Source organism: Lithobates pipiens, unplaced genomic scaffold (assembly GCF_037356315.1).
Source record: "Lithobates pipiens isolate NorthernLeopardFrog02 unplaced genomic scaffold, aLitPip1_a1.2 Scaffold_3, whole genome shotgun sequence".
Classification (NCBI taxonomy): Eukaryota; Metazoa; Chordata; class Amphibia; order Anura; family Ranidae; genus Lithobates; species Lithobates pipiens.
This window is the reverse complement of record NW_027507790.1, coordinates 128,067,975-128,095,525: the sequence shown is the minus strand read 5'-3', so window position 1 is coordinate 128,095,525 and position 27,551 is coordinate 128,067,975. Positions and strand designations below refer to the sequence as shown.

The following is a 27,551-nucleotide window of genomic DNA, read 5'->3' as shown; positions in this document are numbered from 1 at the left end:
GAATCACTTGGCACAGATCTGCCACACCTAACTGAAGTACAAAGAATAGACTTGTGCTCCAGGAGGCTAGAAACATGGATGTATTACCACCATCATGTTCATAAGAATAAGTGACTGCAACAGCTCTTATTTGTACAAAGCAGCATATGGTAAAGTGCATGACTTGGGGGGAAAAACACAAAACAAACATAAAATGAGTAAACAGCATTAACCACATGGACACAGACACATGATCTCAAAAATAAAAATGTTGAAAAAAAAATAAAAAAAAATAAATTAATAAATATATATATCAAACTATTTCATAAACAAATAACCAAAATAGACAGATGCTGTACTAGGTTGTTTATCATAGACAGAGATATCAGTATGGGCATTGCACAACCCAGGAGACATATGTTCTGTCTGTTTCTGGACTCCATGCCCCTTGTGTACCTTGAGGAACTCTGTAAACATATATGATATGTCTAGACACTCAGTAAACATATATCGTATGATATGTCTAAGACACTCAGAACTAGAAGTCAGCACTTTCTTTTGGTCAATTTAAAGTGGAACGCTCCCAATTAGGAATGATTATTTTTAATCCTCATTCTGCTAGGATTAGTAAAATTGATAGGAAAGTATATCGTATTACTGGTTTTAAACTCTTTTTTACAATTAAAAAATGTCAGTTAGATGTCCGATCTGTCCACCGCAATGTCGCAGTCCCACAAAAACAAACAAACAAAAAAAAAAAAAAAAAAAAAAAAACTGATCACCGTCATTACTAGTAAAAAATAATAAAAATGCCATGACTCCATCCCCTATTTTACAAAGTTACATAGTTAGTCAGGTTGAAACACAAGTCCATCTAGTTCAACCACAAAAAAAAATAAAAATAATATACTATCATTTTGTAGGTGTGATAACTTTTGCGCAAACCAATCATACGTTTTTGCGATTTTTTTTTTTTTTTTAAACCAAAAACCATGTAGCAGAATATATATTGGCCTAAATGAATGAACAAATTTGTTTTTTTTACTTTTTTTGTTTTATAGCAGAAAGATTTTTTTTTAAATGAACACTTTTTGTTTATTGCACAAATAAAAACCCCAGAGGTGATCAAATACCACCAAAAGAAAGCTCTATTGAGGGGGAAAAAAACTAAAAATGTATGTAAATTGTTTTGGTACAACATCGCACAATTGTCAGTTAAAGCAACGCGGTGCCGTATCGCAAAAAATGGCCTGGTCCTTCTGGGGCTGAAGTGGTTAAATAGTGTTTTTGGTTTGTTGTGCTCAGATGCAGTGAGGATTTGCCTTAAGGCAGATACAGGTTTTAAATGACAAGACAAAACAAAAAAACACACCACACAACCCCTAACACACTTTACTGAATCAAAGCGATTCTAGCATGCTTAGACACCTGTCGGTAGTACAAATCTGACAGGCAACACTTACGAGATATATGCTGGGTAGACAAATCCAATCAGGTTGCAGAGAAGAGATGCTCCATATCCGAACACCAAGTACACAGCTATGATGCCAATGATGCCTGTTAACGAAAAAAAAAAAAACACATCAAACATTAAAAGCAACAAAAGAAGCAGTCATCTGGATACTCAGGATGTGAATAACTTTCTTTGTGACAAGCTGCTTAAAACAAATACAAAAAGAGATGACTACCACTGTAGAAAATGTAATCTGCAGTTGTTACCAATTACAGCTGGCGTACGCTCCCAAAATGTAAAAAAAAAAAAAAAAAAAAAAATTCTATTGCAGAAACACACACAAAGCTTCATGGCAATAAAGACCGACCAGATTTTAGAATGGTCTTAATTGCCAATTCCCAAGCCTGAAAACCTCACATACAGGCCATCTTGCTGCTTACCTGTTGCAAGGAACCGAATCATCTTCCAGACGGTTTGGATGGAGCTCCCTACACAGGGCACGTCAACCCTTCTACTGCCAACTTCCCCTCCCTCTCTCCCCTCCTACACATGCAAATGACACGCATTCCCAAACTTACAGCTTCAGCTTTTGTGCCGTAGCCACATATGCTTTTCACTAGGTAATCAGAATGGTGTTTTTAGAAGAAATGTACAGATCATTGTATAAAAAAAAAAAAAACATAAAACCCAGACCTTTCACATGACTTTGAATTTAGAGACCAACTCAATGAAAAAAAAAAAAAAAAAAAAAAAAAAAAGTATTCTGCGTTATAAATAATGAAAGCGGAGTGATACTCACCTCCACTCCAGCCACGTGGTGCCCTAGAGCTCCCTGCCAGCTCCTAACATCTTCAGGCTCCGTTCACATTTGGCGATCTCAGGCTGAATCACTGCGCTTTTTCCCGAATTCTCAAAATTGCCTTTTCGATTGCACCTTAACGCAGTTTGGTTTTGGCACAATAAATCATGCAGCAAACTGCAACATGGACGCTTGTTGCCCAACAGAAGTTCCTGCTTGTGGGTGACCAGCTTTGCACGTTGTGGTTTCCACACCGAGAGTTAGGTGCCATTGAAAATGAAAGGCACCCAAACATGCAAATTTCACAATTGCAGTGCGGGCAGAATCGCTGCAATTATGCTCGAGATCACAGAATGCCAAAATGTGAATGAAGCATCAGGGTTCAAATTGTCAGCTGCTTTGGTTTGCTGGAGAAAGATCACATCCCTTCCACAAGAGCGGGAGTTCATTCATCTCGCCATATGCCAAAATTGTACACAGGGTTGCGCATGCGCAGTTCAGTTTACAGTGAAAAAAGGCAGGTTACGAATACATTAAAACGCAGAAGAAATATAGGGGGGGGGGGGATTTACTATAACTAGTGCACACAGAATCGGGCGCAGTTGTGCATATTGACCAATCAACTTCCAACTTTGGCTTGTTCAATAAGGCTGGGTTCGCACTGATGCATATTGGATGCAGGTTCCCTCCTGTCTAATTCGCATGTCAGGAGAGCATGGCCGGCTCTCACACACCTCTGGGATGGCCGCTATCCACATTTGGAAAGGGTCCTGTGCGTCTTTGGCTCAGAATCAGGTGCAAATTCAGACCCGATTCGTACCTGAATCTGTGAGCCGCGGCATGTGTGAACCCAGCCTTAGGCTTTGAAAATAAAACCTACAAGCTGATTGGTAACTATGTAAAATTGTACCAGATTCTGTGTGCACCAGTTTTAGTAAATCTCCCCCACAGTATATCACATCTGTATTAACCGCTTGCCAAGTAGCCGCCGTCATACAGCGGCAGGTCAGCTTGATCCCACGAATCGCCGTAGCTGTACGTTAGTCCCTTTAACAGCTATAGCAGCCACGCGTACGGCAGGGGAGCTTATGCGCGCGGCCGGCAGCTGCGATGTCTGCCGGACACACGCGATCGCTCCACAGAGAGCCAGAACGGGGATCTGTCAATGTCAACAACCAGATCCCCGGTCTCTCAGGGGAGTAGAGAGTGATCATCTGTTCCTAGTGATTAGGAACAGCGATCTCTCTGTACTCCTAGCCAGTCCACTCCCCCCACAGTTAGAAACACCTCCCAGGGAGCACATTTAACCCCTTGATCACCACTAGTGTTAACCCCTTCCCTGCCAGTGTCATTTATACAGTAATCATATAGCACTGATCACTGTATAAAATGTCACTGGTCCCAAAAAAAGTGTGAAAAGTGTTGCAGTCCTGCATAATATATATATATATATATATATTTTTTTTTTTTTACGCCATATGCCATTTTATTTTGGGATATTTATTATAGCAAAAAGTCAAAAAAAAAAAAATCTCAAAATTGTCAGTTTTTTTATTTATAGTGCAAAAAATAAAAAAAACTGCAGAGGTGAGAGAACATGCACTTATGTGTATAAATGCATGTATACACATGTTAATTAGGTTTACAAAAAAAGGGGGGGGGGGGGAATCTACACATACGCATCTTTATGTGTCCTTGCACATATCTGTACGCAAGTATTTTACTTATTACACAAGAACTTTTTTCCTAGAAATCAATAAAAATGTTTACAGCTGTGTGAATGAAGCCTAGTTCTCAGGAGGTGTGTGTCACTTCCCAGGCCGCTGCCTGCTATTCACAATTTACACTTTCATTGAACTTTTGTTTTACTTCCAGTGCTCCGACAGGAGACTTAAAGCTCTCTTGCAAAGCGGCAAGCCAGTTTGCCTGCCTCTCCTTTTCTCCAATCACAGAATTCTTTATATTCAGTAAACCAGTGTTTAAAAATGGACAATCTCGAAACACCCGATTCTAAAATGGAAAGACTATTCTAAGGCCTCATGCACACTGGACGTTAAAATAACGTTATAAATACGCCAGTAGCTTAGCAGTGAGTTTTTCAAAGTTTTTGCAACAGCGTTATTCCGCGTTAGCATTCAGCAGCCCCGGAATAATTTACCCCCTTCCTGACCAGGCCATTTTTGGCGATACGGCACTGCATTGCTTTAACCGAAAATTGCGTGGTCGTGCAACACTGTACGTTAACAAAATTTACACCCTTTTCCCCCCACAAATAGAGCTCTCTTTTGGCGGTATTTGATCACCGCTGTTTTCATTTTTTGCATACACACACAGTTTAGGCCGATATGTACACTTCTACATATTTTTGGTAAAAAATAAATAAATCCCAATAAGCATATATTGTTTGGTTTGCACAAAAGTAATAGCGTCTACAAACTAGGGGATAGATTTATGGAATTTTTTTTTTATTACTAGTAATGGCAGCGATCTTTAAATCGGGACTGTGATACTGTGGCGGACAAATCGGACACTTGACACATTTTTGGGACCAGTGACATTAAATCAGCGAACAGTGCTATAAAAATTCACCAATTACTGTATAAATGTCACTGGCAGGGAGCCATCACGGGTGCCTGGCAGTCATCGTGCCTGCCAGGCACTCACATCGGGTCAATGGACACTCTGCGGGCGTGCCTCCCACAGCGCCTTAAAGAGCCGGTGCACAGCTAGGATGGCTTGCCCAGGGGAGCCAACCTGCCACAGTATAACTGCGGCAGCTGGTCGGAAGCTGGTTAAAAATATATATATTTTTCTCTCTCTCTCAATGGATCAAAAAAGTTAAATGCTGATGAGATGCGTTTTTTGAGCGTTTATCAGCGTTTGACAGAGCGTTTTTACAGCTGAAAACTCCTCTCAGAACCTAGTGTTTTTTTTATTTTATTAAACCAAAAACAGCCTGTGTGCATGGACACATATGAGAACACGATGGGGAGTTTATTGACTCTAAAAAAAAATAAAAAAAATGTCTGAAGCCAAAAACAGCCGCTGTAAAAACGTCCAAAATCGTCCAGTGTGCATGAGGCCTAATAGGTTTTACATAATGCAGAAACAGCCACAAGTCCAAGTAGGACACACAACGTTAGAGGGGATTTATTCTTCCAAAGCAAATACACTTTTGCAAACTGGTAATGACTAGTATGTCACGGTTTCTCCATCACTCAGCTAATATGACCCCAAGGGAGGGACAAAAAGGCTTTTTAAGGCAAGTTTGAGGAAAAAAAAAAAAAACATCCTCAATCAGGTAGCAGCCTTACAAATCTGAGCCACAAATACCGGATAACAAAAAGTCCAGGAGATTCCTACACCCCCTGCAGAATGAGCCCTCACTCAGAAGGGAGGAGCCTTACGTTTCAGACCAGATGCCTGAATGACAACCTGACGGACCCAATTGGCAATGGAAGTTTTGGAAGCTGCCTGGTTCTTCTGGTAAAACAAAAAAGGAGTCTGATCCTCGGATCCCCGCAGATCTAGACAAACTCAGACTGCCCGGATGATGTCCAAGGAATGTAGTCGTCTCTCTTCCGCCGAACGAGGCTGAGAGAAAAAAAGGAGGCAAAACAACATCCTGATTTAAATGAAAGGCCGACACCAACTTTGGTGAGAAGGATGCAACACGACCTTGTCCTGGTGAAGAACTAGGTATGGTTCCTTACATGAAAGGGCTGCCAATTTTCAACACCCTTCTAGCTGAGGTGACGGCCATCAGGAAGGCTAGCTTGCGTGACAGCAAGACTAAAGGAATTTCCTTGATAGGCTCAAATGGTTGTTTCTGTAACACAGATAGTACCAAATTTAAGTTGCAAGGACACATAGTTGACCTAATGGGGGGGGGGGGGGAAGCAAACGAGTTACCCACCGCATAAAAAGGTTCGGACCAGCGAATGGGAGGCTAAAGCCCTTTGGAAGAATACTGACAGGGCCGGAATCTGACCTCTGATTGGCTTTGAGTACAATCTGATTTCCACAGCCGACTGTAGAAAAGAGAATTCTCCCAATCACTTATTTCCAAGGATGCCATTTTCTGGCTTCACACCAAGCAACTGCTTTCCTAGCATTCAGTAGGGTAGACACCACTGGTCCAGAGATGCCATGATCCTTCAGCACCCTGGCTTCAATAGCCATGCCGTCAAATTTAGAGACTGTAAATTGGGGTGGAATATAGGACCTTGAGACAGTAGATCAGGGTGGTGTGGAAGCGTCCATGGCCCGTCTATTGCCAATCTCACAATTGCTGGGAATCAGGCTGGTGCCACCAAAAGGATTGGAACCCACTCTCTCCGAATCCCGTGCAACAAAATGTGGAAGGAGTAGGATCGGGGGGAAAGCATAAACCAGGGAGTATTGACTCCATGGAACTACCAGAGCATCTGCTCTGATTGCCAGGGGTTCCCTTGTTTGGGACACAAACTGATGTAGCCCTGCTGGTTGCTGAGATAATTTGCCTTCCAGTTCTCTACCCCGGGATATGAACCACCGATAGAACCGGCACATGTCACTCTGCCCAGGCTACTATGTGGTTCACCTCTTTCAGAGCTGAACGACGACTCCTGTTACTGCCCTGGTGGTTTATGCAGGCCACTGCAGTGGCATTGTTGGACTGAACCCCGATAGGGCAGTCCTAGAGCTTCCCCGTCCAGGACTGTAGGGCCAGACGTACTGCCCGCAACTTCAAGCTGTTGATGAGCAGGTTCTATTCTGTCCTTGACCCATCTCCCCCGAGTTGTATGCGCCTCTAGGATTGCTCCCCAGCCCAAGAGACTTGACCCATCTTCCCTTTTGCAGGTTCTGATCCTGCAACCACCAGTTTAGGCTTAAGCGCGCCTGAGGAGATAAGAACATGGGATAATCCAAGGCTTGCCCTCTCCTGTTCCAAGCCAACAAGATGTCTTGTTGTATAAGGAATGGAATGGAACTGGGCATAGGGCACTGATCCGAAGGAGGACACCATCCTTCCTAGAAGACTCATACAGAGCCGAATGGAGGGTTGTCTGGTGCCGCTTATCGGACGCACCTGATCATTCAGGGCACAGATCCTTATGGGTGGCAAAAATACCCTTGCCTGGACCGTATCTAGGATCAGAACTAAACTTTTCAGCCTTAAGACCAGCTCAAAGTCTGACTTTTCGGTATTTTTGACCCAGCGCAAGCTTTCCAAATACCACACTGTGCAGGCTATGCTCAGTTCTAGAGCCTGTAGTGAGTAATCTCTGAGCAGGTCGTCACCCAAGTACCCAAAAACCAAGATCCCCTGGGCCCTTAAAAGGCTCAATACTGGTTCTAGGACCTTTGTGAACACTCTGGAAGCTGTGGCAAGCCGAAGGGCAGATCCACAAACTGAAAATGACGTTCCTCTACTACAAAATCACAGGAACCAAAAAAAAAAAAAAAACAAAAAAAAAAAAAACCTTGCCACTATGATGTGATTGCATGGAAGGGACGCTGAGCTGAAAGCTGAGGTGGTCCCATGACTACTAAATTGATTTCACTGAGTGGTAAAAAAAAAAAAAAAGACAAAAAAAAAAAAAAAAAAAAATCAACCTCTGATGAGATTGAAAGATAGGTACCTGTAAATACACGTTCTTGATATCGATGGAGGCTAGAAAGTCTCCCATCTGGAGCTAGGCTACTACTAAGCAGACCGATTAATAGATACTGGTTCAGGGATCTTAGATCCAAAAATGGGCCTTTTGTCCCCATTTGTTTTTTGAACCGCAAACAGGTTTGAATAAAACCCCAGTCCCCTTTTGGATACAAGCACTGTACAAGCACTCCTTGATGCAGCAGTTACTGGAGCGGTGTGCTGAGTGGCTGAGTCAGCTGCCGGTCAGGCATCTGGGCAAATCCTGACATTGTTGGGATCCCTTCAGAGCCTAGAGTGGCTCTGGGACATCAGCAGACTTTAGCCCATTTTGGCTGAAACTGGGTCGCAGGAGTACAGAACTAAGTGCACTCTTGTGACTTGCAGGAGACGCATCATCAAATAAAAAAAGGGAGGTTTAGCAATACTTCTCCTGTAACGCTCTGTACTAATACGCTAGACAGCATTAACTTGTGACCCAGGTGAAGAGGGGGTGGCCAGGGAAATTAGGCCTTCCTTCTCGTGCTGGTTAATTCTATCTTTACTTAAAGCAGAATAAAAAAAAAAAAAAAATACGCAATAAGCGATTGATTGGTTTGTGCAAATGTTATAGCATTTACAAAATTTATACAGCAATCAGTGCTATACAAATGCAGCGATTCCTGTGTAAATGACACTGGCAGTCAAGGGGTTAACCAGTGGGTGGCAGTGTAGGGGTTAAGTGTTCCTAGGGTTGTGTTACTAACTGTTGGGGGCTGGGCTTTTTAGTGAACACCGATCTCTGCTCCAATCACATGGAGCAGAGATCAGCATCACTTGTTGCTAGGCAGAACGGGGAGATGCTGTTTACAAACTGTTTATGAAACGGCATCTCCCAGTTCAGCCTCCCCGCGAGACAATCGCGGATATGCCCGCGGCGATAGAGTCCACAGGACCCGCGACCGATGGCGGCATTTAAGATTGGAGGTACCTGTACGCCAATATGCCTGCCCGTGCCATTCTGCCGACGTACATCGGCGTGCGCTGGTCAGTGGTTAAAGAGGAATGCATATGTACCAGGCTTTAAGTGTGAGGAGGAAGGGCAAGCAGTAAAAGTGAAAGTGGAACCTTAGCAGCTTATAAACCTTGTGATCTTTCTGCACATAGCTTGAAGGTTTTTTATTCCTCCCTTGAGGAGCAAAATGGCAGCAGGCCATAAAAAGAGACCCAGTTTGGGAATGTTTACTAAACTGACAGCTTATTATTCTAAATAAGAAACCTTCATTTTGTTTGCAAATATTAAAGATTCTAACTACCAGCAAGAATAAGTACTTCCATTTAAACAGCACCTGTCATTTCAGATCCATTATGGCAGCGTCCATTAGCAGGCATCCACTCATCTGCTGCCTCCACGTCCCTCACCTTGTTGTTGCTACTGCCGCTTTACCAGCCATCCCATAAAACTGAAAGCGACTGTTGGCGAGTCAACAGCGGGTCAGAGGAGGAGCCGCTGTGGGACAGAAATTACAGTTGCCCTTTAAAAAATTATGATTTAAAATGTACTAGTAATTTAAATAGACTTGATTTAAAGGGGTTGTTAAGTAAAATTTTTTATTTTTTTAAAATAACAAACATGTCATACTTACCTCCACTGTGCAGCTCATTTTGCACAGAGTGGCCCCGAACCTGCTCTTCTGGGGTCCCTCGGCGGCTGTCTCTGCTTCCTCCCGCAGGTGCTTCTCACGTTAATGCGAGCTCCCTCGCATTGGTGAGAAGCACTGCGGGCGCGCTCCCGTGATACAGCCGGCGGCTATAGCCGCTCGCTGTATCACAAGGCCCTGCCCCCCGGCGCTGCGTCATTGGATGTGATTGACAGCAGCACGAGCCAATGGCTGCGCTGCTTTCAATCCATCCACTCCAGCCAATCAGCGGCCAGGCTGAGCGGCGAAGAGGAAGTCGGGGGCGAGCGCGGGATTTTCGAGGGGTCAGGTAAGTAAACCGGGGGGACTGGGGGCGCCGGCAGTGAGAGATGTTTTTTCACCTTAATGCATAGAATGCATTAAGGTGAAAAAACATTTACCTTTACAACCCCTTTAAATCTAATCCACCCTGGTTAAGATGCCTGTGTCTGGACCCGAAGATCAGTAAAGAAATTGATTTAGGCAAGGACAGAGCTGGGGGACAGAGCTGGGTCCCTGGACAGATGAGCATCCATTTCAGGGGTAGGCAACCCCCAGAACTCGAAGCCTCTTTTGCCGGCACTCGACTCCCTCCCGATCAGCAGAGCAACACAGGGAAGTGTCAGTGAGACACTAATGCATTCCATTTTCAGAGTTCCCCACACTGCACTGAGGGGGAGGCACTGTGCCCCCATACATTGTAAAAGATGGGAAACATTGTTTGGTTCTCTAACTTTGCTGTAGCTGCGATCGTCAGCTTTTGTGATGGGGAAGAGATTGGGTGCAGTTTGGCTAGGGGAGGGTGGTGCCCATTTCCAGGAGGAGGACGACTGTCATTAGCCAGTGCTAAAGCCAATCACAGTCCTGCTAGCCCCATCCACCATCTGGAGGAAGATGACTCACTTGGTTGCCACTACAACTCTCAGAAAGAATTCAGAAAACCACAATCAGGTTACAGTTTGTAGAATTACTGTTGAGCTTCTGGGAACTTTGTGTCTCTTACTACTGAACCCTGCACTCTGTGTCCTTTTAAGCCACAGCCAGTATTCAGCGCAATGAAAATCATACCCAACATTCCCTTGGCACAGATCGCCACACTTTCTCAACTGTGGAGGTCCAACTTATGATCCTGCACACAGGCCCACTGCTTTCAGAAAATACCCGACCTGAGCTCATCATTGCGCATCCATTCCAGATGCTTGTATGTAACATCACATACAAGATCGTGGGCTGGATGTGAGAGGTAGATCAGCAGGATGAGTGTGCCAGGACAGGTAGATGTCTCATCTCTGCTTCTTTTCACCACTCTGCATATCATAGATAAGAGGGTTCAGTGATGGGGCAGAAGAGCAGAAGGGGCTCAGCGGTGGGGCAGAAGAGAAAGGGGGTTACAGTGGTGAAGCAGATTTGCAGGGGGGACAGTGATCTGATGTGTGAAGGTGCACGAATTGGGGCTGATCTGAGGCAGGAGCAAGTGCAGGATGGTAATTTCTTACTTTATAAAAAAATCCCTTTCATGATTGAGAGTGAAGTTGACAATTATATATATATATATATATATATATACCCCCTGGTCTATTTAATAAAAGTCAGCAGCTACAGTTTTTGGAGCTGCTGACTTTTCATTTTAAAAGAAATGACTGAAGCTCCCCTTTACCAAATACATACATTTATATGACAAATCCTTTTTTTAAAAAAAGGAAACAATGTTTAAAAACAAAACTAATAATCCCCAAACGGAAATAAGATTATATGCAACAATTGCTACAGACTTGACACATTATTTGGATAAATAAGATTGTTAAGTTATTTTTAAGAACTGTGCTTGTTTGTGTCATAGGCTAACCCTAATGCCACGTACACACGACGGGCCTTTGTGACAGCAAAGGTCCGACGGAACGAGTCCATCGGACAATTCGATCTTGTGTGGGCTCCACCGGACCTTTGCTTGCCAAAAATCCAGTGGACTTTAGAAATAGAACAGGTTTTAAATTTTCCCACTGGAACTCCGCCGGACCAAGAAATCCGTCCGTGTGTATGCTAGTCCGATGGGACATGAACTGGCTATGAACTTCCTTATTCTAGTCCGGTCATACGTCATCACGTTCCAATCCGTCGGACTTTGGTGTGATTGTGTGTGGCCAAGTCCGTTCATTCGAAAAGTCCATCGGAACTCCGCTGAAAGTCAGTTGGAAAGGCCGCTGAAAAGTCCGGTCGTGTGTACGCGGCATTAGGCTTATGCACATTGGACGTTTTAATGTGGCTATTAGGGGCATGTGGCCATTTTCTTCTGCCTCTAAACACCCCTACAGGTTAGCCTTAGGCCCCTTCGCACTTGTGCAACTTGTCCTACGACTCGGGACTGCAAAGTCACAGGACAAGTCATACCCCATGATTTCCAATTAGAACCGTTCATATCTGTGCGACTTCATAGTAGTGTCTGCACTTCTCTGGTCCAGCTTTGATTACACAGGCATCACTTCAAGTCATGCGACTTTCAGGTCGTACAAGTGTAAAAGGGGCCTAAGTGTCCATGCATACACAGATATTTAGAGGCAGGAAAAAAAAATAATAATAAACGCACTGCTAGCACATCCAAAATATGCCTGTCATGTGCAAACACGCATTACCGCTAGGCACAATCAGCACATTGTGCTAATTTATTTCAATGACCAAATTAAATGAATGTCCAAGTGCTGGACACATCTAAATGCATCTAGGAAAGTTTGCAAGACATCCAGTATGTATGAGGCCTTAGGCCCGGTTCACATTGGTGCGACATGCTCTTCGAATTTGAGAGCACAAGTCACATGACATGTAAAAAAAAAAAAATAATCATTTCCCTATGAGAGCTGTCTGAACGGGTCTGACTTTGGAAAAGGTCCCTGCACTATTTTGGTCCGACCTCTGTCGGATTTCAGCCATTAGAATTGAATGGAAGTCGCATTCCATTTGAATCCTCATCTTAATTGATGTTATTTGGATCTGATAATAGAGGAAGATTACACAGGCATTCCCTGAAGTCCTGGCAAAGTCATGTGACGAATGTCGGAGCAGTGCGAACCTGAGAATCGTAGTCTGAACAGATAAACTATCCACTTGGTGGCTGCCTTATCTAGCCACGTTTAGTTGAATGGTAGGCAGACCCATGCCAGCCTCTAAAAAAAAAAAAAAAAAAAAATAAAAAAAAAAAAACCTCCACATCGCGTTACATTTTAACCGCTTCCAGACTGTCCACCGCACATTTACTGCAGCAAGGCAGCCCAGTTGAGTGAAACAACGCACCTGCACATTGTCTCTTCTCCCAGGTCTGGGGTGCGTGCCGACAGCGACCCGCTCCCACTGTGTTTGGACGCAATGTCAGCCGGGACCCGTCCGATCATTCACAGGAAAGGCAGAACAGCGGTCTGCTTATGTAAACAAGGCAGACTGCCGTTTTATCACAGAGGGGTAAAACCTTCCGGGGCTGAAGTGGTTAAGGGTAGGGATTTGTAAATTTGGCCATTTTGAAAAGTTTTAGAAATCTCAAGTAAAATTTCAAACTTTGCGGCAAACCCTATTGACATCTGAGAGGAGAATCTTCTTATTCAATTGTGGCCATTTTAGGGCTAAAGCTTCATGTACATTGCAGCTGGTAAACGGACATTTAGAAGCAGGTAGTTTTTTTTTTTGTTTTTTTAGCTGTCCCTGAACTCTCCTTCATGTTATGTTATCAGTACGTGTACACAGGGTCGTTTATAGTAATTTCTAGGCCAGTGATGGCAAACCTTGGCACCCCAGATGTTTTGGAACTACATTTCCCATGATGCTCATGCACTCTGCACTGTAATAGAGCATCATGGGAAATGTAGTTCCAAAACATCTGGGGTGCCAAGGTTCGCCATCACTGTTCTAGGCAGTTGAGTTTAGAAGCGATTTTTGGAAAGAAAAAAAAAGAAAAGAAAAAAATGCATTCAGGACAGATGTTCAGAGGCATTTGAAACACCAAATAACATTTAAGTAACATTTAGTAACATTTAACATGTAACATTTCGTTTTTAATGGAGATACATTTTTGACTATTTAAAATAAAAAAAAGGCTCTAAACACAACATGTAAATGCGGCAAAATAGAGGTTTTTAAACATACTTTTTAAAATCCCCATAAGAGCTCCAACACCCTGACAATATGGCTGCTGTAAGCCCACACTTTTAAAGAATGGGGGCTTGGTTACTCCATCATATGACTTTGCTGACCAGGGCCACTGAATTATAGTAGTCCCTTATTTCTGGGGGCAAACCTGTAAACCTTGCAATTTGTGAATCCCTGGAAAATGCTGTGATCTCATGGTAGAGTGGCAAATCCAAAACCTCCTTACTTAAAGTGGTGGGCCAACGGAAAAAATAAATAAATAAAAGTCAGCAGCTACAAATACTACAGCTGCTGACTTTTAATAAGCACTTACCTTTCTAGAGTGCACGCGATGTCGGCTGCCCAAGGCCGACCCGTCCCTCGGCTCTCGGGTCCCAGCGCCGCCAAAGTAAGGGAAACAGGCAGTGGAGCCTTGCTGCTTCACTGCCCGTTTCCTACTGCGCATGCGCGAGTCTCGCGGCGTGCTGTGTTGTGGGAGACACACAGTTCCCACAGCACACCACGCCCCATTCACCAGAAGACAACGCGAGGAGAAGACTGAAGATCACTGTGGAATAGGAAAAGGCAGATTAGGACGATCTGCCTGGCGACAGCCATTTCTGGTAAGCGGGGAAAAAAAAAAGTTTGTTTTTTTAATTTTTCTGGAGCTATTTATTTTTGTTTTTTTTGGGTGGACCTCCCCTTTAAAATGGAACCAAATCTTCAAAAACCACAAGCAGGAAGCTTTTCAGAAGAGACATGCTCTCTGTTCTGCAATACTACAAAAACGTACCTGCCTGCTCACAGCTTTTTCCCTAACACACACTGAGCTGTGTATTTCCAGCACACTTTGGCTGTGCCGGAATCCCTGACTAATGTGCCTGCATTGGATAATGATGCCATCCCCCACCAGCCAATCGGTGTAAAATGCAGCACCTTGGTTTAGTTCCGCTTTAAGAGAATCAGATTTACCTGCAGCCAACCACTCTCTAAGGTCTATGACCAGCCCTATCTTAGAACAAGGTCTGTGGACCCTAGAGTCCTGAGGCCCAACACGAGGCATGTGGGCTATTGGGCACCAAAAAATAAAAAATAAAAAGAGAAATGCGGAGCGGCAGTGGGGAGCTGGAACATGCTCTGTGTTCCAGGACCCAAACTGTCCCCCCATTGGATAGTGTCCGCAGACGCAGTACGGAGGACAAGGAGACTCCAAAGTCTCCGAAGATGAACGGCGCCTGCGCACTGAGTCCAGGTTTAAGCCCCACCATCCAAGTGGAAATATGGTAGCACTTAGTAAAAGGGCCCCACGCGGGCTTGCTTTGTTCGCCACGCTTCCCTCTGCTATTTTTTTATTCTAACTCTATGTCCACTTGGATGGTGGGGCTTGAACCTGGACTCAGTGCGCAGGCGCCGTTCTTCTTCGGAGACTTTCGGTGTCTCCTTGTCTTCCGTACTGCGCAAGCGCAGTACAGGGCGGACACTATCCGATGGGGGACAGTATTTGACACAACACTGGCACTGAGTGAGAGAGACTGTACTGTGGGCGGAGTTATCTGACAGGAGTTTCAGGGGGTGGAATCAGTACAGGAATCACCGCTTGCAGACAGAGAGGCACCATGGGATATGTAGTCCTTAGAAATGGAAATGCAAGGAATCCAAGAAGTTGTGGAAATATATAACCAGCAGAACTCATAACATGAAAGGAGATTTTTTTCCCAAGTAAGCCTATACTGGATTGTCAAATATATTACTATTGTGTGTGTTTGTGGCTATTACAATGCTCATATTCTAAAATTAAAGTGTATGAAATGACTATCAACCTACTTTAGCAATTTCGCTTCTTGCAGCCATGAATTTTTTTCTTTTAACCGTATACGATGTAAGCATAAGATGCCCTAAAACACAGGGACCTGAACTCCAAATGACTGTGCCCCAATACAAACACTGAGTAAACAAGACACCATATTGCGCTAAATTGGCAAGAAAATAATATTTCTTCAACTCCAAATGCAATTAACATCAGAAGAGCTGTGAAAACCTCAATTTTCACCCTTCTCCTAACCATCCTCATGACTCCGCAAGTGAGGATTATCACACTTTCTCATCTTGGTCTCTCTCCCATATCACATGCCTACATTCGTGCTCAAGCTTTGTGAATAAAGTCTTTTCAACACCAAGAAATGTTCTTGCTTAATCACAACAAAATGTTATCTACAGAAGCAGCACGCTGTTCTTTATGCAAGGTTACCCACATAAATCATAACAAAGACTTCACTGCTCAAAAGTAGAATTTATTGGTAAACCCAGCAAACGCAACATCGTACACTGAAACATGTCTGTATGTGTGAACAGGCCATGGAGCCTGTTGGAGAGCCCTAATGATGTGTTTGTGGCCGGTGAATGCCAAACACACTGTGCTTTTAACATGCTGCTGAAAGCTTGTTTAAAGCAGAACTCCACCCAAATTATAGGCATTCCTACAGGGGGGGGGGGGGGGTACAGGCAACAATGAAGCCACAGCCCCCTCTCAACTCTACAGCTCTCCTTTCCATGCATCCTTGTGCCTCCATTTGTACAAATAAAAAGGCTGATCTCACAACCTCCCACTTCATTCTGCAGCCATGCCTGCTCTCCTACGGTTTAAAAAACTGGGCCACAATCTCTCGTACCTGCCAGATAGTCCAAGATAGACTAGTGTAGTAGCTGCCAGTTATTGCTGTTGTCGGCTTGTGCTTTTGTGAAGAAGCGACGCTGCTCCCCAGTCGCTATCATACGCACAACACAAGCTGCCAGCTACTAATGTAGTCATTGCCTTCAATCTAGCTGGCAGTTCCAGGAAATTGCGGACTTGGCCTTTAGGCTCAGGTCTTTTATTTGTACAAATGAGGCACAGGGTTACAAAGGATGCTGGGCCGCAGAAGTTCTGTCTGCAGTGTTCAGAGGAGCCATGCGAGGGGAGTGCTCATGGGCACAGGGTCTGCAGCTCCCTCTCCTCTGTGCAGTCAGTTACAAGCCCATCTCCTTTGTCCAGCATTGTTGGATAGCATTGGGAGGGTCTAGCCATCTGATAACCTTGCTTAGGAACCACAGCACTAATTTTAACATTAACAAGTGCTACGTGCACTGGATCACCAAGGGATTTAACAAGCCTCATCAACCTGGGGTGGGCAACTACATGGCAAATGAGTTTTAATGTAGAAAAAATGTAAAATAATGCATTTGGATGGCAAAAATATGAATGCAATCTACTCACTAGGGGGAGAACCTCTGGGGGAAATCTAGGATGCAAAGGGACCTGGGGGTCCTAGTAGATGACAGGCTCAGCAATGGCATGCGATGCCAAGCTGCTGCAAGCAAAGCCAACAGAATATTGGCATGCATTAAAAAGGGGATTACCGTATATACTCGAGTATAGGCCGACCCGAATATAAGCCGAGGCCCCCAATTTACCCCCAAAAAAACTGGCAAACTTATTGACTCGTGTATAAGCCGAGGGTGAGACATGCCTGTCCATCCCTGTGTGTGTGTCCGTCCATCCCTGTGTGTCCGTCCATCCCTGTGTGTCCGTCCATCCCTGTGTGTGTGTGTGTCCATCCATCCATCCATCCCTGTGTGTGTGTGTCTCCATCCATCCATCCATCCATCCCTGTGTGTGTGTGTGTCTCCATCCATCCATCCATCCCTGTGTGTGTGTGTCTCCATCCATCCATCCATCCCTGTGTGTGTGTGTATCCATCCATCCCTGTGTGTGTGTGTGTCTCCATCCATCCATCCATCCGTGTGTGTGTGTCTCCATCCGTGTGTGTGTGTGTGTGTGTGTGTGTGTGTGTGTGTGTGTGTGTCCAGCCTACCTGTGTCCCGAGCCTTTGTCCCGAGCCTCCGTCCCGTGTCGTGCCTTGCCTTCGTCCCGTCCCGTCCCGTGCCGTGCCTTGCCTCCGTCCCGTGCCCTCTTCGTCGGCGGCCATTGTAAAATTCAAAAGCCGCGCCTCCTCCTTCGCCTGTGATAGGCGGAACACTGAATTTCCCAGCAGCCTGTGTTCCGCCTATCACGGACGTCGTATCATCCTCGTCCGTAGTACGAGGATGAGACGATGCCCGTGATAGGCGGAACACAGGCTGCTGGGAAATTCAGTGTTCCGCCTATCACAGGCGAAGGCGGAGCCGGAGGCGCGGCTTTTGAATCATAGAATGGCCGCTGTCTGTCTGCTCGACACGCTGATCGAGCGGGCAGACAGCGATGACTCGAGTATAAGCCGAGGGGGGCACTTTCAGCCTCAAAAAAGAGGCTGAAAATCTCGGCTTATACTCGAGTATATACGGTAACTCAAGAGATAAAACAATAATTCTCCCTCTCTACAAGACTCTGGTCCGGCTGCACCTGGAGTATCCTGTCCAGTTCTGGGCACCAGTTCTCAGGAAGGATGTGCTGGAAACATAGCAAGTACAGAGAAGGGCAACAAAACGAATAAAAGGGTCTGGAGGACATTAGTTATGAGGAAAGGTTACGCGCACTCAACTTATTCTTCTCTTCACAGAAGTGCGAATTCAATCTAGGTGCAGAATCCCTTTAAGGTTGTTATCGCTGTCTGTGTCCCCTAATAGTGAGATTTACTATAAACTCTGATTGTACAATTTGCGTTAGAGCTATCATCATCTATGTAGTGCAAACGCCTGCCTGCTTTGATATTAATTGAATATATTGATAAAAGGTATGTCCTATAAAGCCCCTTTCACAAATGCAGACTGTTCAGATCCATCTGAAAAAACTGACAGGGGGATCTGAACTGTCTTTCCATACAGCTCTATGGAGCATCGGATGTCAGCAGCGACATGTCCACTGACATCCGATCAGCCCCGATCCGCTAAATCCAGGCAGAGGGATGCCCTATTTTCCATCCATCTGGCTGATCAGATGAAAACGGACAGGCGGTCCATAATCATCCAATCCCCCCAGAGCGGATATCTGACAGGTCCATCCCTGCACAGAGTGCAGAGACTGACTTGTCATCCGCCGGTTCAGCAGGGATCAACGGAGCGATCCCCGCTGAGCAAGAGGAGGAGGAGAAAAAAAAAAACAGCCCCGTGGTAAAGGGGCCTTACACAGTTTTGGTATATCTAAGACCTCATTCAGACAGGTGCTGGCACCTGTAAATTAGTGCCTTCTTATGTAGCTTCAGCACCAGATTCTACATGCAGGCAGCCCCCTTCATGTCTATTGACCTGTATGGGTTACCTGCATGCAGCACCTGACAGCTGAAACTGCCTAATCAAGGTGCTCTTTCATGGACTACAGGTATCAGCACCTAACAAGCTCTAAAAGGACACTGTATAGAGATTATACAATCTGATTGTACAGTGTATGGCTGGCCTAGTAATTCCCTCACTTTGGAGGGATCTCCACTCAACTCCTGCTGTAATCTCTTCAACGGCTTAAATTACAATCTTCAGCATATGCAGTTTTTTAACCATCATTACTTTTAGCTTATGGACTAAAAAATATTTGGCATAGGATTTCCTGGCAGTACAACTTTCAGACAAGCCTGGCCTGCAAAATCCAGACTACTGAAGACCAAAGACTGACACCTAGGGGGTTATTTACTAAAGGCCAATCCACTTTGCACTACAAGGAAGTGCACTTGCTGTAGATCTGAGGGGGGTCACGCAAGGGGGGGGGGGACACACACACACACAGAATTTTAGCTTGCACATGATTGGATGAAAAAAAAATAATAATCCAGCAGAGCTTCCCTCATTTCAGATCTTCAGCGACTGCACTTCTAATACAGATCTGGGGATCTAATACAGATCTGAAGGAGGTGGGGGGGGGGGATCTAATACAGATCTGAAGGAGGCGGGGGGGGGAATCTAATACAGATCTGAAGGAGGCGGGGGGGGGAATCTAATACAGATCTGAAGGAGGCGGGGGGGGGGGGGGGGGGAATCTAATACAGATCTGAAGGAGGCGGGGGGGGATCTAATACAGATCTGAAGGAGGCGGGGGGGAATCTAATACAGATCTGAAGGAGGCGGGGGGGAATCTAATACAGATCTGAAGGAGGCGGGGGGGGGGATCTAATACAGATCTGAAGGAGGCGGGGGGGGGGATCTAATACAGATCTGAAGGAGGCGGGGGGGGGATCTAATACAGATCTGAAGGAGGCGGGGGGGGGATCTAATACAGATCTGAAGGAGGCGGGGGGGGGATCTAATACAGATCTGAAGGAGGCGGGGGGGGATCTAATACAGATCTGAAGGAGGCGGGGGGGGGATCTAATACAGATCTGAAGGAGGCGGGGGGGGGGATCTAATACAGATCTGAAGGAGGCGGGGGGGGGATCTAATACAGATCTGAAGGAGGCGGGGGGGGATCTAATACAGATCTGAAGGAGGCGGGGGGGGATCTAATACAGATCTGAAGGAGGCGGGGGGGGATCTAATACAGATCTGAAGGAGGCGGGGGGGATCTAATACAGATCTGAAGGAGGCGGGGGGGGATCTAATACAGATCTGAAGGAGGTGGGGGGGGATCTAATACAGATCTGAAGGAGGCGGGGGGGATCTAATACAGATCTGAAGGAGGCGGGGGGGGATCTAATACAGATCTGAAGGAGGCGGGGGGGATCTAATACAGATCTGAAGGAGGCGGGGGGGATCTAATACAGATCTGAAGGAGGCGGGGGGGATCTAATACAGATCTGAAGGAGGCGGGGGGGGGATCTAATACAGATCTGAAGGAGGCGGGGGGGATCTAATACAGATCTGAAGGAGGCGGGGGGGGATCTAATACAGACCTGAAAGGGGGGGGGGATCTAGTACAGACCTGAAAGGGGGGGGGATCTAGTACAGACCTGAAAGGGGGGGGGATCTAGTACAGACCTGAAAGGGGGGGGGGATCTAGTACAGACCTGAAAGGGGGGGGGATCTAGTACAGACCTGAAAGGGGGGGGGATCTAGTACAGACCTGAAAGGGGGGGATCTAGTACAGACCTGAAAGGGGGGGGGGGATCTAGTACAGACCTGAAAGGGGGGGGGATCTAGTACAGACCTGAAAGGGGGGGGGATCTAGTACAGACCTGAAAGGGGGGGGGTCTAGTACAGACCTGAAAGGGGGGGGGTCTAGTACAGACCTGAAAGGGGGGGGGGATCTAGTACAGACCTGAAAGGGGGGGGGATCTAGTACAGACCTGAAAGGGGGGGGATCTAGTACAGACCTGAAAGGGGGGGGATCTAGTACAGACCTGAAAGGGGGGGGATCTAGTACAGACCTGAAAGGGGGGGGATCTAGTACAGACCTGAAAGGGGGGGATCTAGTACAGACCTGAAAGGGGGGGGGATCTAGTACAGACCTGAAAGGGGGGGGATCTAGTACAGATCTGAAAGGGGGGGGGATCTAGTACAGATCTGAAAGGGGGGATCTAGTACAGATCTGAAAGGGGGGGATCTAGTACAGATCTGAAAGGGGGGGATCTAGTACAGATCTGAAAGGGGGGGATCTAGTACAGATCTGAAAGGGGGGGATCTAGTACAGATCTGAAAGGGGGGGGATCTAGTACAGATCTGAAGGGGGGGGGGATCTAGTACAGATCTGAAAGGGGGGATCTAGTACAGATCTGAAAGGGGGATCTAGTACAGATCTGAAAGGGGGGATCTAGTACAGATCTGAAAGGGGGGGATCTAGTACAGATCTGAAAGGGGGGGATCTAGTACAGATCTGAAAGGGGGGGATCTAGTACAGATATGAAAGGGGGGGGGTCTAGTACAGATCTGAAAGGGGGGGGGTCTAGTACAGATCTGAAAGGGGGGGGGGGTCTAGTACAGATCTGAAAGGGGGGGGGTCTAGTACAGATCTGAAAGGGGGGGGGTCTAGTACAGATCTGAAAGGGGGGGGGTCTAGTACAGATCTGAAAGGGGGGGGGGTCTAGTACAGATCTGAAAGGGGGGGTCTAGTACAGTTCTGAAAGGGGGGGGGATCTAGTACAGTTATGTAAAGCACATTTCTATGTAAAAGCCAGCATTTTCTGGGCAGTTTGTGGTGACAGCTGTCAGGGCCAAGCCTGGAGGTTTGTAGTAAGTGGGATATGTATGGGTAAAGCCTTGTAAGCATCAGAGCCTATAAATAGAAGTACTAATAGGGCCGAGTGCCTTGTGCTCTGTGTAGATCAATGTCTTCTTGCTTGTAATGGGTGATCTCCTCCACAACCAGGATTATACATATACAATATATCTGATCAGGGATTGGTGAGGAGCCTCCGTGCAGAGCTCAGGTACCATATGCCAGCAGGTGCAGCTCAGGTGTTCCATGTCACCCTTCTCCTCCTCCTCCTGAACAGGGAGATGATCAGACAACACCTGCCAGGTGAGGACAATGCTCCTTCCCAGGGATGATCTCTTCCCCATGTCATGTATAGCAGGAGGGGGATAGAAGGCACAGAGGGCTCTGCTCTCTATATAAGCACCATCAGCTGATCTCACCAAGTCATCTCCAGGGCAGGGCTGGGGGGGGATGGGGGTCTCACCTAGGGCTATGTACCGTCGGTTCACCCCTGTCTTGGCCTCGATCTTCTCCAGCAGGTCGGTACACACATTTTTCTGGTGCAGGAACTTCTCGAAGCCGTCCTTCAGCGCTGCAGCCATGTTTTGTATGTGTCCCTGCAGATGGCCAACTCGTCTATGTGTGTGTGGATGGCTGGGAGCTGCCTGTCTGAGATGGCTGATGTCAGGGGCGGGGCTTAGATCGGGGCGGACTGCTCAGACCAAACCACTGAGAGGAGGAAGAGGAGGAGGAGAGCTGGCAGCTGGCAGACGTCTCTGTACTTCTACGAGCGACCAGTGCTGCAACCAACCACACCCAGAGCACACTGCGGAGAGCACAGCGCCCTCCCGCCCGTCCGCCGAGGTGTCACTTCCCTCAGGCACAGCCTTCTCCACTCTATAAACATCACAGGAGAAGTGTCACCTCGGGACACAGGATCCTCTATGTATGAGGAGGTGAGTTGTCACCTCAAGGTACAGGCTAAATGTATGAAGAGGAGAGTAGTTATCTCAGAGTACAGGCTCCTCTAATGTATGAAGAGGAGAGTTATCATCTCAGGGCACAGGCAGAGGCGGCTCTAGACTTTCTGAGGCCTTAGGCAAAACTTAGACATGAGGCCCCACTCACGCCCATAATGGGAAAAATATTATAAAAATGATAAAAATTAACTGTATGAATGCATATATTAACTTAATTCCTATGAACTATGAATTCACCGTTTCTATAAATTTCTCTAGCCAATTATTCTTTAATCAAATATCATTAAACATAGGGTGGGTGGGTATATATGTTACACGCACACAGATATAGATCAAATTGTGCAGCTGCCTACTCATTATCCTTTGTGCTGTCTCATAAATGTGAAATTAATTTGTCAACAAAGTATAAAACAAAAAAAAAAGTAATTTTACAACATATTCTAAAACATAACCTGTTTAATGCAACAAGTCCAATCCAGCTAAGGAGCAGTCCCAGCTGAGGGATATAGTCATAGTCCAACCCAGCTGATAGACATAGTCCGACCCATCCAATCCAGCTAAGGGACAGTCCCAGATAAGAGACAGCCCAGCTAAGAGACAGTCCAATCCAGCTAAAGGACAGTCACCGACCTCACATCCATGATACAAGAGATGGTCAGAGACTGTGTACGGGCAATAATACAGGAGATGGTCAGAGACTGTGTGTGGACAATGATACAGGAGATGGTCAGAGACTGTGTGTGGACAATGATACAGGAGATGGTCAGAGTCTATGCAGACAATTATACAGGAGACGGTCAGAGACTGTGCAGACAATGATACAGGCAAGGGTCAGAGACTGTGCAGACAATGATACAGGCAAGGGTCAGAGACTGTGGACAATGATACAGGAGATGGTTTTATTATGGTAATGACAAGCAAACTCTTACCTGGCTAACATGGTATCAAACGTTGGAGCCACTGACAGGGTGCTGACAGACAATCATGCAGGAGATGGTCATAGACTGCGGAAAATTATACAGGAGATGGTCAGAGACTGTGTGTGGACAATGAATCAGGAGATGGTCAGAGACTGTGTGTGGACAATGAATCAGGAGATGGTCAGAGACTGTGTGTGGACAATGAATAAGGAGATGGCCAGAGACTGTGTGTGGACAATGATACAGGAGACGGTCAGAGACTGTGTGTGGACAATGATACAGGAGACGGTCAGAGACTGTGTGTGGACAATGATACAGGAGACGGTCAGAGACTGTGTGTGGACAATGATACAGGAGACGGTCAGAGACTGTGTGTGGACAAGGATACAGGAGACGGTCAGAGACTGTGTGTGGACAAGGATACAGGAGACGGTCAGAGACTTGCAGAGACAATGATACAGGAGACGGTTTTATTATGGTAATAACAAGCAAACTCTTACCTGGCTAACACGGTATGAAAAGTTGGAGCCACTGACAGGGTGCTGACAGACAATCATGCCACAAAGATGCAGGAGATGGTCAGATACTGTGCGCAGATAATGATACAGGAAATGGTCAGAGACTGTGGGCGGACAATGATACAGGAGCCACTGTGCCATCAAAAGCAGCCACCGTGCCAGTAATCGCAGCCACTGTGTCATCAAACACAGCCACTGTGTCATCAAACGCAGCCACTGTGCCCTCAAACGCAGCCACTGTGCCAAAACGCAGCCACTGTGCCCATCAATTGCAGCCACTGTGCCCATCAAACTCAGCCACTGTGCCCATCAAACTCAGCCACTGTGCCCATCAAATGCAGCCACTGCGCCATCAAACGCAGCCACTGTGCCATCAAACGCAACCACTGTGCCATCAAACGCAGCCACTGTGCCCTCAAACGCAGCCACTGTGCCCTCAAACGCAGCGACTGTGCCCTCAAACGCAGCCACTGTGCTCATCAATTGCAGCCACTGTGCCCATCAAATGCAGCCACTGCGCCATCAAACACAGCCACTGTGCCATCAAACGCATCCACTGTGCCATCAAACGCAGCCACTGTGCCCATCAAACGCAGCCACTGCGACATCAAACGCAGCCACCGTGCCAACAAAAGCAGCCACCGTGCCATCAAACACAGCCACTGTGCCCATCAATTGCAGCCACTGTGCCATCAAACTCAGCCACTGTGCCCATCAAATGCAGCCACTGCACCATCAATTGCAACCACCATGCCATCAAACTCAGCCACTGTGCCCATCAAATGCAGCCACTGCGCCATCAAATGCAGCCACTGTGCCATCAAATGCAGCCACTGTGCCCTCAAACGCAGCCACTGTGCCCTCAAACGCAGCCACTGTGCCCTCAAACGCAGCCACTGTGCCCATCAATTGCAGCCACTGCGCCATCAAACACAGCCACTGTGCCATCAAACGCAGCCACTGTGCCCATCAAACGCAGCCACTGTGCCCTCAAACGCAGCCACTGTGCCAAAACGCAGCCACTGTGCCCATCAATTGCAGCCACTGTGCCCATCAAACTCAGCCACTGTGCCCATCAAACTCAGCCACTGTGCCCATCAAATGCAGCCACTGCGCCATCAAACGCAGCCACTGTGCCATCAAACGCAACCACTGTGCCATCAAACGCAGCCACTGTGCCCTCAAACGCAGCCACTGTGCCCTCAAACGCAGCGACTGTGCCCTCAAACGCAGCCACTGTGCTCATCAATTGCAGCCACTGTGCCCATCAAATGCAGCCACTGCGCCATCAAACACAGCCACTGTGCCATCAAACGCATCCACTGTGCCATCAAACGCAGCCACTGTGCCCATCAAACGCAGCCACTGCGACATCAAACGCAGCCACCGTGCCAACAAAAGCAGCCACCGTGCCATCAAACACAGCCACTGTGCCCATCAATTGCAGCCACTGTGCCATCAAACTCAGCCACTGTGCCCATCAAATGCAGCCACTGCACCATCAATTGCAACCACCATGCCATCAAACTCAGCCACTGTGCCCATCAAATGCAGCCACTGCGCCATCAAATGCAGCCACTGTGCCATCAAATGCAGCCACTGTGCCCTCAAACGCAGCCACTGTGCCCTCAAACGCAGCCACTGTGCCCTCAAACGCAGCCACTGTGCCCATCAATTGCAGCCACTGCGCCATCAAACACAGCCACTGTGCCATCAAACGCAGCCACTGTGCCCATCAAACGCAGCCACTGTGCCCATCAAACGCAGCCACTGCGACATCAAACGCAGCCACCGTGCCAACAAAAGCAGCCACCGTGCCATCAAACACAGCCACTGTGCCCATCAATTGCAGCCACTGTGCCATCAAACTCAGCCACTGTGCCCATCAAATGCAGCCACCGTGCCCATCAAATGCAGCCACTGCGCCATCAATTGCAGCCACCGTGCCATCAAACTCAGCCACTGTGCCCATCAAATGCAGTCACTGCGCCATCAAACGTAGCCACTGTGCCCATCAAACGCAGCCACTGTGCCATCAAATGCAGCCACTGTGCCATCAAACGCAGCCACTGTGCCATCAAACACAGCCACCGTGCCCATCAAATGCAGCCACTGTGCCCATCAATTGCAGCCACCGTGCCCATCAATTGCAGCCACCGTGCCATCAAACTCAGCCACTGTGCCCATCAATTGCAGCCACCGTGCCATCAAACTCAGCCACTGTGCCCATCAATTGCAGCCACCGTGCCATCAAACTCAGCCACTGTACCCATCAAATGCAGTCATTGCGCCATCAAACGCAGCCACTGTGCCATCAAACGCCGCCACTGTGCCATCAAACGCAGCCACTGTGCCCATCAATTGCAGCCACTGTGCCATCAAACACAGCCACCGTGCCCATCAAATGCAGCCACCGTGTCATCAAACTCAGCCACTGTGCCCATCAAATGCAGCCACTGTGCCATCAATTGCAGCCACCGTGCCATCAAACTCAGCCACTGTGCCCATCAAATGCAGTCACTGCGCCATCAAATGCAGCCACTGTGCCAGCAAACGCAGCCACTGTGCCCATCAAACGCAGCCACTGTGCCATCAAACGCAGCCACTGTGCCCATCAAACTCAGCCACTGTGCCATCAAACGCAGCCACTGTGCCATCAAACACAGCCACCGTGCCCATCAAATGCAGCCACTGTGCCATCAAACGCAGCCACTGTGCTCAATAATTGCAGCCACTGTGCCATTAAACCCAGCCACTGTGCCATCAATTGCAGCCACCATGCCATCAAACACAGCCACTGTAAAGCATCCTCAGTAAAGCAGATGAAAAGTTATTTTTAGAATGTGTGAAAATAAAACTGTCTTGTCAATGCAGAGTTAATATGGCCTTTGGACTCTTAGATTTGGTGGGGGTGCATTGTTGTTAGGTTTTTCATATATATATATATATATATATATATATATATATATATATATATATATATGAAAAACCTATATATAAACTGTACCTGATGATCCTGCTCCTCGCCTTGGTGACAAATTGGTAAAGGCAGCAGGACTCAGTTGGAGAAGCAACACATGATGTTCTAGCTCTGCCCTGCAGTGCAATCTGGGAGTTGTAGTCTCTGCAGAGCACAGGCACCAGACGGCCATGTTAAAGTCTATGTGCCTGTGCTCTGTGGGAGAACTACAATTCCCGGCATGCAATGGGGCCGCCGTTAGGGGAAGGAAGGGCTAGGACTCGGAGGACAGCGCTGCTGCTATTGGACACACAGGCAGCCTAAGCCATGCATATTAGACAGTCGGACATACTCTTATCACCCCCCTCATCCACCGCCGCGGAGCTCACTCTGTCTGCAGCTGTGTGCAGCGCGCCCGCCGCTCGCTCACCCCGCCGTTTGAGAGACACTCCACACAGCAGCAGACAGTGCAGCACAACACCTCAGAGACAAATTAGGCAATCGC

At 47.0% G+C, this 27,551-nt stretch overlaps 1 protein-coding gene and 1 long non-coding RNA gene across 3 annotated transcripts in view; one reads left to right on the top strand and one right to left on the bottom strand.

Annotated features, from left to right (window-relative positions):
* Window positions 1-22,369, bottom strand: part of REEP5 (receptor accessory protein 5) — a 60,343-nt gene extending 37,974 nt beyond the window's left edge. Inside the window, exons 1-2 of one of the 2 annotated variants that reach the window (XM_077462277.1) lie at window positions 22,154-22,369; window positions 1,443-1,536 (exon numbers count right to left, since the gene is read on the bottom strand). In XM_077462277.1, coding sequence (XP_077318403.1) covers window positions 1,443-1,536; window positions 22,154-22,271 — 212 coding nt within the window. In that variant the 5' untranslated portion in view covers window positions 22,272-22,369. Of the gene's footprint in view, window positions 1-1,442; window positions 1,537-1,872; window positions 1,992-22,153 lie in introns of those variants that run through there. The other variant, XM_077462278.1, reaches the window with a different exon arrangement.
* Window positions 22,370-22,453: 84 nt separating this feature from the next.
* The window catches only part of LOC143940666 (uncharacterized), a 43,010-nt gene continuing 37,912 nt past the window's right edge, over window positions 22,454-27,551 (top strand). The window contains exon 1 of the long non-coding RNA XR_013263907.1: window positions 22,454-22,625. This is a non-coding gene — a long non-coding RNA (uncharacterized LOC143940666). The remainder of the gene's footprint in view (window positions 22,626-27,551) is intronic.